The 15,143-nt window shown below is 43.9% G+C and overlaps 2 protein-coding genes across 2 annotated transcripts; both read left to right on the forward strand.

The window, feature by feature from the left end:
* Window positions 1–3,095: 3,095 nt before the first annotated feature.
* Window positions 3,096–3,806, forward strand: F5J12DRAFT_727302 (uncharacterized protein; the record flags this gene model as incomplete). Its single annotated transcript, XM_051741797.1, has 2 exons — window positions 3,096–3,260; window positions 3,522–3,806. 2 exons carry the CDS (start codon window positions 3,096–3,098, stop codon window positions 3,804–3,806), a joined length of 450 nt encoding a protein of 149 aa, XP_051595468.1.
* Window positions 3,807–4,058: 252 nt separating this feature from the next.
* Window positions 4,059–5,814, forward strand: F5J12DRAFT_907475 (uncharacterized protein; the record flags this gene model as incomplete). Its single annotated transcript, XM_051748943.1, has 10 exons — window positions 4,059–4,130; window positions 4,179–4,362; window positions 4,421–4,528; window positions 4,577–4,584; window positions 4,632–4,856; window positions 5,042–5,165; window positions 5,257–5,325; window positions 5,375–5,394; window positions 5,437–5,637; window positions 5,674–5,814. 10 exons carry the CDS (start codon window positions 4,059–4,061, stop codon window positions 5,812–5,814), a joined length of 1,152 nt encoding a protein of 383 aa, XP_051595469.1.
* Between the last annotated feature and the right edge of the window lie 9,329 nt (window positions 5,815–15,143).

Raw genomic sequence — 15,143 nt, forward strand, 5'->3', positions numbered from 1 at the left:
TGCTGACTTCATTCCTGAACCATTTCTCTTTGAGGGGAAGACAATCATGCTCTGCTGTGACAGCCAATTCAGCCACATTGACTGTTTCCAGTGGCCTCAACTATATGCTGAGTGTTATATGTGGGCCAGATGTATCCCTTGATATGCAGTCTATTGGGATGACCCAACATGGTCTTGGATGTGGTGGAACATCAGGAATGTGCTGGAAGACTTTGCCCTGAAGAGAGGATTGGTGTTCAGGGTTGGTAGGGTTCATCCAGACAAGTGGAAGCATCTGGAGATCATGTATAAGCAACTAGAAGAATGGGTGAAGAGCTGGCCACCAAAGAACCCTGATGACAAAGGACCTCTCCAGGTGCACATATGGATTAGGCAATGTTGAAGGTCTCTCATGCATCTGAAGGTATGATATCTCGTTGTCTGATATTTCAATAGTTGACAATTCTGTAGCAACTCCCATTCACCTTCCATGATATGGTGGTCCTAGTTGTGCTCTTCCAATGTCTTTGTCTGGATATTTATGGCATGGTAGACTCCCTTGAGATAAAAATTACCCCCCCCTTCTGGCCCATTTTTAATGCAAAACAGTGTTGGATGGGTGCATTTACCATGGATCCTGATGTTTGCAAGTGACTCTTTGAAGCATGCATCCCTGTATGGCTAGTCTGGAAGCTGGAGTTAGTGCCAAAGGATATGAAGATACATTGCAAGGTTGATGTTACATGCCAGAGGGCATTATCATTACCCCAGATGAGTTCAAGGTCAGCCAAATGCTCAAGTGGAATGCTAGGTGGTATTACCCTGGTGATCCTATGCATGTCCACACCTGCAAAGCTCCAGTAGTGGGTCTTGAGCAATTTGTGGCACCTTGGCCAGACCCAATTCCCATGGCATTGACTCCCACAACCTCTGGCTCAGTGGCCTTGAATACTGTGAGTTCCAGCATGCTCAGCTCCACCTCAGGAGTTGTCAGAATGGATAGGGCTAAACATCACAGCAGTCCTTGTGGGTGTTTCATTACTGATTGAGATCTTTACACTTACAACCATCTGCTCAGATAATTCTGCAGGTTCAAAGAAGGCCAACTCTTCCACCACTCTGAATATTGACTTGCCACAGGATTTTGATGATCCTGCCTTCCCTGCTCACATTTACCTGTGGCATGCTGTGCTTACTGATATCAACAAGGACCCCAAGAGAATTCATGCCAGTGTGCCCAAAATTGTGTATTGTGTCCCTCACCCCACACTATTTATGAGAGGCAAGTCCTTGGAGTGGAGGCAGAGGTACCTCTGGAATTGGTTGGTGGCCTGAGCAGGTTGGATCACATGACTTGCTGCTTTGGATGCATCCCCCACCATTCCCTGTTTGTGGCATGATTATCTTAACATGATTCCTGACCACATTTTGATCAGTTTTTCTGGGAACCAAATATGTGAAGCTGCTGATATCTTTGGTCCAGAGTTCATGAAGGTTCAGCATGATGTACTGTGTCATGTGCAGTTCTGCAATGTTACAATTGATCTCACAGACCTTGCTACCATTGACTTGGCAACAAAGGGCAAGATTCTCTGGGACCTGTATGAGCACAATTTCTGCTTCAAGCTGGTTGCCCTGGACCATCTGCTGGTGCCTGCCCTCCGGTTGAATGTAGAATCTGAGCAGCTGGACCAAGTCCATCAGGTAGGTTTTTGCCTTGCACCTCAAAAGAATCCATTTACTAAATTTTTCTGCATATCTTCCTGGGAGATTCAGAGCTTACCATGTTTGCTGAACCCTTCCTGGTTAAGGATCAAGGTCTGGCCCCACTAGAACCCCAAATGAAGCTGGAATATGTTGAGAGGTTCCAGATGTTGCTTGCTTTGTGGCCATGGTTTCTGCCAGATTTGGGAACCTCACTTCCATTGTCAGCCTCACCAGTGCATGTTTGGGCAGTAGAAAAACAGCTTGCATTATTTTATGTGCAGTCATTCTTCAATAACTTCAGTCATTTGCCTATCATCCTCTGTCTTATTCTGAAAAATCCTCACAGTATTTACAGCTTGGGTGATAACTGCTTAATCCTGTCATCATCCGCATTATCATCTGCATTGTCATCTGCACTTCCCCCCCATCCCCCACAAGCATAATTACATGGCTATGTACTTGTAGTTACTGTAAAATCTGCATCCTTTTTACCCCTCATCTGTGTCATTGTTCTTGCCTATTGTGTATCAAAAGGTCAGCTTTCATCTATCACTGCCAGCTAACTGGATGTGCTCATGGTGGCTTGGTGTTGACAACCAGTGGACTAGAATTAGGTGTTCTGGTCACAGTCCTCCAACTTGGTGTTGCTGGATTGTTGTCTCTCCCTGGCTAGAGAACTGATCAACATTCCAGATGTCATTTCATCACCCAAGGAAGTCTTTGAATCACCACTCCTCAATTCCCATGACCTCCAACTCACATTCCTCTGGGAGTCATCCTCCCCCTGTACCAGTCTCCAACTTGCATTCCTCTGGGGGTCAAGCAGTACTTGTTGACCATGACTGGGTTGAGCTGCTGTGCTGCATGCCAGGCACAGCCAATTTTTACCTTCCCATTGAATGCCTGGTCACTTTGCCTGGGCATCACAGTTTCATGCAGCTGCCTCAGGGGACTTCAGCCCTCCACACTGCTTCTGCTATGAACTCCCCTCCCCTCATGGGAGCTTGCCTCCCATCTGAGGACAAGCTCACCCCTGCCCATTTGGATCATCTAACAGAGGGACTACATGTCAGTCACAATGACTTTTTTGCCCCACCATCCTTGCTGCCCTGCAATGCTCACAAGAAAATGAGACAGTGACAGTGGTGGTTGTCTGAAACCATCCCCTCACTAATCAAGCCTTATCTTGCATATCAACAGCTCTCTAGAAATTTCCACCACTGCATTGACTATGAGTGACCAGAGTGTAGTTGTGTTTCTTGATGGTTGAAGGTGCTTTGTGTTAGTTTCAATGGTAAGATTTTATTGCATGTTTTCCTCTCTACTTAGACATATGTCTTGTGCCAGGTTTGCAAATGGTTGATCTTGCCATCTGTCCATGTGTGCTGGTGGCACTTCAGATCCTGTAGATGGGGTACTTTCCATCTGTGCCACTGGGGCCAACCCTTGCTGTCAGTTTACAGCTTCTGAGTCTGGTCAGCCAGGTCTTTATGTGCATGCCCCCAAACATTTCTTCATGGTGCAAGTCCCTTGAAGCATATCTTGATAGCATGGGCTACAAGGTAGACACAAAGGTTTGTGTCTGAATTCTGTCCCAATGATTATATTATTTGTATCCACTGTTTTCATTTATGTTGTGATTATGAGACTACAGTTTTGTGTATGTCTAACCTATTGGGACTTTGTTGTTTGTGTCTAATGAATGATTGCACTGTGGTTGTATGAATGTGCACATGTCTGTAGATCTGATCTTGTGCTGTGTTTATCAAGTCAATGCATGCTTTTAACTATTTCCATCCATATCTATTAAAGATGTTTGCTAATGATACTTACAGGAAGGTATATGTCAAAGGTTTAGTAATGCATACCACTGGTATTGCATCCTCAAAATCTCAGTTGATGAATATGTTCAACAACACCTGGAAAGTGTTGCAACCCCACCAGCTGACATCCTCCCTGCAGTTCCATCATCCTCTCACCACCCTCCAGATGTCTTAAGCTCAAGGACATGGCCTTCAGAATACCTACAAAAGCATTGTCCATTGTGCTTTGGTAGTTGCAACTGGAAAAATAATAATAGGTATGTTTCTTGGTGCACATACATAATGCTATGTTACTAAATAGTCTTGGGTCCTAGCTCCTCTGATCCTGATGCAATTGTTTGCATTGATGCTTGCTTTACCCAGAAATGTAGAAGAAGTCAACAGGATGATCCAGTAAACCCTACAGGTTCAGTTTTTCTGTCACAAGAAGACATTGATACTATGGAATGTGAGGTTGAAGGTTTGAGAAGGACAAAGGCATCAATGCAAAAGAGGAGTGGTCAGTCTTCTAAGAAGAATTGTGGAGATGAGGATAGATTTGAGCAGGGTATGAGGATACCACCATCAGTCCTCGAGGGTTGTAATGAATTCTTCACTGCAGCTGATGAGAGATGTCAGAAAGTGAGCTTAGTCATTTAACCTGTCTGCAATATTCTGACGGTGGTATAGGCAAGTACCCAATTTTTTTCAGATACTGGAGTTATGACCCTACTCTGTTGTTGTGATTGTGTTATTCACCCTGCCAACATGACTTCAGCAGGGGAGAAGCAACACTATGCACTTGCCCTCATCAAATCATTATTCAGTCACCTCCCTGATGATTTTCACATTGGGCTGTTATATGACATAGGCTGTCAGCTTGAACAGAGCTGCAGAAAGTGGGGCTAACTTGAGCCATTTCTGCCCTGAAGTTTCTTTTGCTATATCAGTCTTTCATGCCTTTGGTCATCAATGGGCTTGCCAGCTCATCTATCACCCTTGGAAACAAGAAGGGTTTGGACTTTCTGATGGAGAGGGTTGTGAGTGATTTTGGAGTTCAATTAAGTCACTAATACCATCTCTGCAAGTTTCTGGGGTATGCAGTTAGTTGTGTCACAAAATGCAGGCTAATATTTTATTCAGTATCATCAACACCTCTTTGTCATTGACTCCCAGGTGCACTATCTTGACATGAAGAGTCTTACTGGTCTTGGCCAGTGGCTTTTGCAGTGCTGGAACCACTGTCAAGAAAAAAAGGCTTCTGCAAAAATGGGTCTAAGAAAATCTGGAATCAATATTCAGACACTTCAAGCTGAATGGGAGGCTCAGGTTTCAGTACAAACCAAGCCAGCATCTCATAAGCTTCCTGTATAAGTGATTCCTCTTGCTGTGAGCTGACAGTAAATTAAGGGTACTCTGCAAAAGCCACAGAAAATTTTATAATGCAAATGATGGCAACTCAGAAATCACTGGAAACTTATGATGCCAGACTAGATGAACTGGAGAAGGGTCTTCTCTGAGGAGGAGCTGATATGACAAATTTAAATATACAGATAGCTGAGTGTCACAAAAAGATTATGCATTTCAAACAAGCTTCACAAAGACAGAGGGCAAGCCTTGGAATAGATGGGTTTGCAGAGCTTTCCAGGCTCCAGAATAGTTCCTTTCTTCAGGCTGGTGGTTCTTCCTCTTCTAGATTTATAAGTTGATTGAATTCAAGGCATTCAGCTGCATATGCATGCATTGGCAATCAAGAAGCATATCTGAGACCATCTGTGTCAACAAAAGTTTGAATTAGAGAGACTAGAAATGGTCTTACCTACCAGACTAGTTAGTGGTAAGTGGTGCTCTTAAGCATTTGCCTCTTGTGGTTGACTGCTTTGAAGAACAAAAACTTCAAATCCATGTGGAAGGATCTGTCTGGTGACAAGAACCTGGAATTGTCAAGCTTTCTACCTCCTACAATAATTTGTGTTTGCAGTTGGTAGCTCTCATCCACCAGGGGAAAGCCCCTCAAGGGGCCATAGCACCTATACTGATCCAAAGGGATGGTTTGTTCAAACTAGATGTGGATGATGATATCTGGCAGGATATTGGTCTTGAGGATGATTCTGTGGGATTGCCACCAGCTTGGTTAGCTGATGAAAGGGTGTGCCTGGGGATCAGGTCACTCCTTGAGCTGAAGAGGTGTGAGGAGGAGGAAAGGAGGCTCCTGTATGAAAGAAAAACCTTGATGGAATGGCACTCAGAAGAATGGAGATGGCTGGAGAAATGCAGAGTGGATGCAGGTAAGAGAGCTGTTGTGTCATTGAATGTATTAAGATAATTGAATAAAAATCAGGTGCAGATCTTGCATATGAACTGGACTGCAGGGCTTCAGCACTAGCAAGTCTGAGTCTCTTGTGGCAGGAAAAATTGAGGGACTTTCCAGGAGGTGCTGATGAGAGCTGGGAGGCAAGGGTTGAAGAATGGAGGAATATGGATTATGCACCACTCATCATGGACATGGACAGAAATGAAGAGGTGGGATGGGAGGACTTGGAATCTGAGAATGATGATGGGGATGATGAAGTGCTTGATGATGACTTGCTGTGTGTTGCTGAGGAATTTGCTCTTGCAGATGAATATCACCAATAGTTCAGCGAGATGTCATTGACAGAGTTCTCATGGGCAGATGACTGGGAATTAGATGTATTGGATATGGATCCCCCATCATCTCCAAGTAAAAGACCATGTAGATAGTAAAGCTAGTCTTGTATGTCTCTGAAAAATTCATTAGATGAGTTCCCATGGCATCTGAGGTATTTTAATATACCAGGAGTATGCAGAATTGGGGGGATGGCCCCCAGTAACCTCCAAAGCTATGATGAAACCCTCAAGAAAGCTTTCATTGGACATCCCACTGGCCACTGGAAGGAGGGGGGGTGGAACATCCCACAGTAGCTTCCAAAGCTACCATGGGACATCCCATTGGCCTATGGAAGGGAGTGGGTGGGATGTCCCACAGTAGCCTCTGAAGTTATCATGGGACATCCCACTGGCATCTGGAAGGGGAGTGGGATGTCTCACAGTAGCCTCTGAAGCTATCATGGGACATCCCATTGACCTCTGGAAGGGGGGATGGGATGTCCCACAGTAGCTTCCAAAGCTACCATGGGACATCCCACTGGCCTCTGGAAGGAGGGGTGGGATGTCCCACAGTAACCTCTGAAGCTATCATGGGACATCCCACTGGCCTCTGGAAGGGGGGGAGGGATGTCCCACAGTAGCTTCCAAAGCTACCATGGGACATCCCATTGACCTATGGAAGAGGGATGGGATGTCCCACAGTAGCCTCTGAAGCTATCATGGGACATCCCACTGGCCTACGGAAGGAGGGTGGAATGTCTCACAGTGGCCTCCAAAGCTATCAAGGGGCATCCCACTGTCCTGGGCATGGGGTCCCATGCCAATTAGATCATATAGCATCCTATGCCAGTGGGGTACTCACAAGCTCATCCCCCACAATAGAATCATTTTGATACTATGTATGTATGTATGTACCTCAACTGTAAGTTGGAAACAAAAGTAGTGATCTTAGTAAGGAGTGACTGTTGTAACAAACACAAGAACTTACAGTACTATTGGGGGGATTCTGAATCCATTAACCTTTAGTAATTGACAGGTTCACCTTCATCCACATTGTACAATTCTGCAGATGGCATCACACAAACACACTCATTGCCCAGTAGTCTTCATATATCACTTAATATGTATAGCAAGTGTTTTTTGGGAGGGTAATGTTTCCATCCATCCCCCCAGTTTGATAGGTATGCTCATTGTCTGGATGATGATCATAACAGCAATGTGTTTGTGATTGAAAGCTGGCATTCCAATGTGGGTGTGAGCTGCACTTTTGCAGTTGAGGACCCCTGACACCTAAGGCAGCCATGGGACTGCCCAAAATATATTACCAGGGGGCTGGGATTATGGGACATCCCAGGTCCTGCACACTGCAAATAGCCCTGGGACATGGCCAGATGTCCCTGGGATGACCTGGTCTGAGTGGCTTTTAGATTGGATGATTTGTAGAAAAACTTCAGCCTAAATGCTTATGAAAATTGGTTACCTGAAGTGACCAGAGAACATTCTGCAAGCATGAGCAAACCAATGCATGACTCTATGCACATCTACAGCATGTTCCCAAATGAAGCAACATATGCCAGGATTCTCAGGTAACATTTCAGCATTGCCATTGGCATCTTCATAGCAGGTTGCAGGGCCCTTGACAGGCAGGTCATCAATGAAAACATTGGCAATGTGAGGGATTTCATCCTGTAGACTGAAAGCTGTACAATTCTGAAATTCTGATGGCAAGTTGGTGTAGCCTTGAGGCACAGCAGTATGGCACAGTAAGCCAAGAGGCATCATGAAGGATGTCAGATCTTGGCTATTGGGATGGAGTTGGCATGCATCAAATCCTGAAACTAGATCAAAGACCATGTAGCATTGATGACCAGTGAATGTCTCCACAAAGTTGTCCAATATTGGTGGAACACCAGCATCTTGAATTGTAACCTTATTCAGAGGCTGTAGATCATGGACAATGTGGATCTTGCCATTCTTTTTCATAATGCAAAACCATTTGGAGTGATAGGATGACTGGGCTGGCTGGGGAGACTGAAATGACCACATAAGACCTTTGTAACTGAGTGACAGACCTGAGGCAACCAAAGAATATCCTTCTGGAAGTCATACTGACAAGGAGAACACACTGACCAAGCTGCATGGGATGGGACAGGGCTGATGATGATGGAATGAACCAGGGGGCTTCAGGACAGAAGCTGGTGGGAACACCTGGCAGATATACATAGCCACTGTCTCTGGCAAAAGAGACAAGTGAGACAATCAATGAAGAGGTGCCCATATCTGATGGACTTAGCAAAATGAGTGTCTGATGGATGGAGTGCTGTAGAAATGCATAGGGAGCAAGGATCCTTTCCAAACTTGGAAGGCAGAATTGCATAGCTAAGCACTTTAAGCAAGTGTTAGAATGGAGTCAATATCTTTGGAAATGGTAGAGATATGACAAAAACCAGAATGCCATACACAAAGGCTTGATAGGTGCTTGACTCACTTCCTCTTTTCTCTCTAGCACTGACAACTCATTCTTGTGTGAAGGATGACTGCTCACATCCAGCAGTCTTTCTACACATGAGGGCTTTACTCTTCATCTGCATGGCATGGTGCACAACTCATTGACAAGTTAGGCAGAGTCAGCTGTAACCATGTCCACAACACCTTTGGTGTGTGACACCAGCTTGACTTTATGATCAACATGCTTGTATGCTCCATACACCAGCCGACCTGTTTCATTGGCTGAGTTTCCTGTATCTGTAAGAAGGCTTTTTCTGAATCATAACAAATCAAGAAAATCAGATAAAGAATAGAAAAAATGCAGCTGATTTTCAGTTTTCTGACTATGTCATCCATATAGCCAACCTGTTTTCCTTGTTGTTTTTCAAAGGTATGATCCATATAATGCTGGAAAGAGGGTGAAGAGTTGCACTGCCCAAAGAACATTACAGTGGGCTCGAACAGCCCCCAAGGAGTGATGAATGCTCCTTTCCACTCATCTCCTTCTCATATGCGTAGGTTGGTGAACCCCCAGCAAATATCAAACTTTGCATAGTAATGGGATTCCACCAGTACATCAAACAGGGACTGTGCATTAGGAAGAGGGTGGGCATCAGGGATAGTCCACAAGTTAAGATAGCAGTAGTCTTGGATTAGCTGCTTCTTTCCATCTTTTTTTGCGATGAAGAACACAGGTGCTGCCTGCAGGGAAGTGGAAGGTTGGATTTTTCTGCATTTAAGGTTTTCTTCAAGGAACTCATCAAGAACCCTGAGTTCATCTGGGGACATGGGATAGACTGATGATTTTTTGGGTTTGAAGTCATCTTTCAAGTGAATTTTGTGGTCAAGGTCTTTTCAGCAATGGGGCAGAGGGATGTCATCTTCCACAAAAAACCTTGGCAAAATGCAAGTATCATTCCAGAAGGTGAACCTCTTCCTTTTTATCCACTAAGGTGGCTTCCAATTCAGTCAACAGGGTTGTCTTCCAAACCCAGGGTTCATCATCCCAACATTCGATTTTCCCAGTCTCCCAGTTGACACAGGGTTTGTACTCCTTGAGGAATGGCATTCCCAAGAGGAGATCCTCTTTCCCATTTAATGGCCCAACAAAAGCTTTAATCTTGAGTCATCATCCCTTAACACTTGTGCAAAGGGTGCACTTGTATCAGATCATTTCCCAATCTTTCTGAGTGAAGGATGTCATGGGGAACAGTTCATCAACACAATACATGATGATATTGAGCTTCTCAACAATCTGTTGAGAGATGAGTGTTACTCCTGTGCCTGAGCCGATACAGGTGACAATGCTTGCATTACAGCCCCCTAATTGTACTCATCCAAGGAGGGAAACAACATGCATATCAGATTCCTCATCTATAGAAGTACATTTAGCAGACAATATGTAGGACTGACTGACTGTAGCAAGTAGTTCAGCAGCCTGGTTCAAAAATCCTCTTTCTTTAGCTCAGCCTCTACTATCTCTGCAATCCATTGTTCTGACTCAGGTTTCATTTCTTTCCCATCTCCACAGACCACTTTAATAGAGAAACTTGACTTCATCTGGTTTTTGGAAGTCTTCTTCAGCTTCTTGCAGTCTTGTTGAATGTGACTGGTTTCTTGGCAATTATAGCATTTAATATCCACATGATGCATGTTTGTCTTTTGTCATTGATTGACATCCATGGCATCAGGGTTGCAGTGTGGAGTGTGGTAGGAGATGAACTGGCACTGATTGTGGTCAGATCCTTTCCTTCTAAGATCTGACATGTGGTGATTGCCATACACACTTCCCCTGCAGTGACAATCCATTCTTTAATGGTGCTTGGAGTTCTTCCAGTATTAAGAATCCAGATTTGATAGTCAGGGGCAAGCCCCTTCCCAAAGAAGATGCCCCCTTTGCAAGAGTCCTTGCACAACCCAGCTTTGTTAACAAGTCCCATAAACTCTGCAATATAGGCCTCAAGTTCTCACTTCTGTTGAGAGACAGAAGAGAGCTTGAGTATGGCAAGTGCAATTTTGGTCTCCCAACTTGAATATAGCTTTTAGCCTTTCAACAAATTGTTCAAAGGACTCATAGAAGGTCAGATGACCTCCAATGTCATTTTTGTTCTGGTAATTTTCCATGAAAGAAGCAGCAGCTCCTTTCATCATAAATGTGAGATCAAAGGCAATATTTTGATTGCAAGGTCCAATGGCTTCCACCATATTCTTGGGGTCAATTGATATTAAACTCCCTTTCTCTGTTAGGTAGGGTAGCACGCATGCTTCCTTTGGTTCCCTCAATGTTCTTTCCCTTACTGTTCCCTCCAGGGGGGAACTCTGGGGTTTTTCCAAACTCTTGGGCATACCACCAAGTTAGCATCCTGGCACTAGGGGTGCTGCCTAAAAAGGGATCCCTCGCCAACATCATTTGTGTGGCTTCTTCCTGCACAGCCTGAATCATAGAAGTGACCTGTGCTTCTGAAAAGGTCCAACTGGGAGCCTCAGGCATCTCCAGCACAGATTCTGCATGACCTAATTCCATTCCAGACATCTCCAGTTCTTGTTTGTCATCAAGTACTGATCCAAGATCTGTGGACTCCAATACATTGTCTTCTTCTCTGGAACTAGTGACAACCTCTGACTCACATTGTCAAGACAGAAAAGCAGCAGTGGGGTGTGGGGGTAGAGGTGGCCTGACTCTGAGACCTCTTCCAAACAATCCTCTAGGGTGAGGAGGCAGTATGGGTGGTTTGCAAGAAGGTGGAGACACTTTGACAAAAAGTGTGAATGAAGGCTGAGGGAGGGCTTACTACCTGAGGGTAACCTGTCAGCATAGGGATGGTCTAGGGAGGGTAGTTACAGCCTAATAGCTTCCTGTAGACTGATATGATTGATAAGACAAGAAGGGTGTGATTCCATGTTTGATAGCACAAAGGAAACATGAGAGCAAGAAGACTGGTGTCTGTCAAGCTCTGTAAAGTCCACAAGAGTTTTTCACTTTCATTATGCTCTGACATGGTGACTTTGTCAAATAAACTAGGCACAAAGCAGAGGGACACACTATGGGCCGAACTTGTCATAACCCCTACAGATCCACTACCAACTCTTACTTCAACAGGTCCCTGTTGAAGGGGAAGACACCCAACATGAAGGAGACCAGAAGAGAGTAAAACTGTGGGGATTTGCAAGGTAGCAAAAAACTAAAGTACAGGGTATGGTGCTTCTACCTATATACCTCTCTGCAGAGGGTGCACAATAGACCTATATGTAGTTGATCACTGTGGGGATAAACATAGCTCAGTACTGGAAGGAACAAAGGCCCAAACTAGCAGTGCAACTAGGAATGCACAGCAAGGGGGCAGGACAATAATGGGAGTGAAACATATCAAACTTATCATACATGGATAAACAAGGGAACAACACTGGGGAAACATACAAGGCAACATTCAAGGTGCAGCAATGATGCTGTGCAACCCTTCTAAACAAACCCACCTCTCCAGGGATGCTGTATGACCCAGACAATGGCAAAGATGATGGTAGCAACCACCACAGCCCCATGGAAGCCCAAACATGAGAAGACATAAGTATTGTGCAACCAGAAATGGCAAGAGGGCAGATCCAGGTGTAACAGTTGGTGGGGAGGAGTGCCTTCAAGAAAATTTTGCAAAGTGTCAATGACCTGTCTGGAAAGTGTAATGGCATACAGGCAGGCAAGCAGAAGCATGCCTGGATGTTGAGAAAATCAGCCATCCCCCTACCTGGAGGTCAGTCAGCATCCAGGTAGATGAGGAGTCCTTATGATGTAGACAGACAATATGTTGATTTGTTGGAATGACAGATTCAGTATGGACATGTGATCTGTCTCCAAACCATATGTTGAGATGTTTATGAAGGCTTGAGTGGAAATCACAAAGTCTGGATTTGGTACAGAATATCTCCCAAATATTTCTGACAGTCAGAGTTGGTTGAGGAATATGGTTAGCAACATTTGTATAACAGGCAGACTACCTTCCATGGTCTATGTCAAGTCCAGGCCTACTCTGACCAACTCCAACACTAGACAAGGTCTGGGGAGAGGTGTAGAAGCAAGTCTGACATAGATGAACAGAACTCCAACTAGCAGAGGATCAGCAGGGACAAAGTCTGCTGAGGCAGAAGCAGAGCAGAGTGAGGGCATTGGGTTTAGCTCATGTGCTACCCCCTTGCATGATCTTAGCCCTCATATTTCAGAGGTAGAGACCAGACAGAAGATGGAGAGATATGGAGTAGGAACTTAGGTGATATTTATACTGAAGAGCAGTGGAGTACTGTATAGGCCTTTATACTACTATGGAGGTACAGTAACCAGAACCAGAACTGACATATGGAGACTTGTAAATTTTCAAGTGAAAACTTCCTGGATGATAAATGAAGGGAAGATGGAGGACATACAATGGGTAACATAGAGCAAACCAAAAAGGCAACAGTCTAGGTGCCAAACCATGAGGTGTGCACACTGCAGAGTAACCTGACTGCATGATGTCAAGGAGAAGTCTGAAGGCTGGACTGGCAAGGGTCACATGACCCCTTGGAAAACAGTCCACATGGTCTGATGGTAGGCTGGTACCAAGTCTGATAACAGTCAGGGTGGAGGAGACTTGTGAATGACAGAGTGAGGGCAGAGTTGGTGCAGAGTGAGTGAGATGACTGGTGGAGTATGGTGTGGAGTGAGTAGGGACTTAGGATAAACACATGGTCATGACAGTCTAGTTACACAGCAGTTGTTTCAATGTTATCAGGCACTTGAAAGGGTATTCTAAAGTGAAATCAAAATATTTTCTTATGATATGAATTACAAGCATGTTATAATTTTTTATTCTGAGTGGACTGATAAATTTTGTCTGAAGTTTATATGGTGACAAACATTAAAGCATCTATCTAAATGTGATTGAAAGATAAATATTAGGAGGTCATCAAAAGATTATTGATAATAATGTCTTAGCCAAAAAATATGAATAATAGCGAAAAATTAGAATCAGAAATTGCTTCCAAGCCATGCATCATTTAATATTACAAAATACATTATGAGATCCATCAAAATAAAATATTTTGCACACAAAAAGGCGGTATTTTATAGGAAATATATTATTTTGATACACCCCATAATTCATTACATAATATTAAATGATGCATGGCTTAGAAGCTATTTCTGATTTTAATTTTTCGCTATTGTTCATATTTTTGGACTAAGATATTATTATCAATAATCTTTTGATATCCTCCTAATATTTACTTTCAATCACATTTAGATAGGTGCTTTAATGTTTGTTACCATATAAACTTTAGACAAAATTTGTGAGTCCACCCTCAGGATTAAAAATTATAACATGCTTGTAATTCAAATCATAAGAAAATATTTTGTTTTCACTTTAGAATACTCTTTCAAGTGTCTGATAACATTGAAACAACTACTGTGTTACTGTACTGACAGAATCTCATTTCTGCAGTGATTGGTTGTGTTTTTCTCATGTGATATTTGTTCTATGACAGATTCACTAAGTTCTCAGAAGTTTTTGTTGATCCTATTCATCCCATTCATCTATGTTGACACTTTCATGCCTACTGTCTACAGTATAAAAGGGCTTGTAAAACATAGATTATGGGGACTCCTTTTCCTACATCAAATAACAGACCCCAACATCTTGATAACCTTGTAGCATGTCTAAGGAGGTTCTTCTGTGCCTACATTGCAAGTCCTAAACTTTGCATTGGAATCACACAAGGCAAGAGTACTTATGTAGAGAGTTTTGGGATGATGGTTTGGAAGACACTGACCAAGTCAAGATTTCTTTCGCGTAATCCTCATCAGGCAGTCCTAAATGCATGCCGTTCGCAGGCAATCAGTGTGAATGGGTTGTGTCTGTGAGGGTATGAGAGAAGATACGTGGCGTTGCACTCTTTACAGAGACGGAAGAGTCTAGTACTTATTCAAGTACCCCCCCCATAAGTCTCTTCGGTACGCCTATTGAAAGCCGGGCGTTGACTGCGTTCTCGAGAGATATGATCAAAAAGATTGATGAGGAAATCAACTAGAATAGGCTTGGAAAGGGTGAAGGAATCCAGACCCCGTGGTTGGGCGAGAGGAAATATAGCTGTCCGACTGCCCGCGTGGGACAGTCTATTGACGCTAACTTGAAGCATGGATTCAACGAGGCCCAAATGCATTTAGCACGTACGCTCTCATGTTGCAGTAATGGGGCTCGAGCCGAGGCCAGGTTGTGAACAAGCCGAGTGCCCCACTCGACGACTTGAGGACGACTCACCCCGAACCTTCATATGCACTTTATTCGCTACTATCTGCTGTCTCTATTTTTTCAAGTTGAGTAACAAATGGCGGAAACCACTTGAGGGTAATCTAAAGTTTAAATAACCCGTTCCCCCATTCCAAGCTGACCACGACGATATACTAATTCCAGAACCGAGATACCACACTCTTAACGATGGCGCCATACTACAGGATAGAGCGCCAGATTACGGTTCAGAGAGGCCGATTGGTGAGCCTAATCCTGTACTTCGCAA

The sequence above is a fragment of the Pisolithus orientalis genome (genome assembly GCF_024613125.1).
Source record: "Pisolithus orientalis strain OTSU chromosome Unknown F5J12scaffold_54, whole genome shotgun sequence".
NCBI classification, from domain to species: Eukaryota; Fungi; Basidiomycota; class Agaricomycetes; order Boletales; family Pisolithaceae; genus Pisolithus; species Pisolithus orientalis.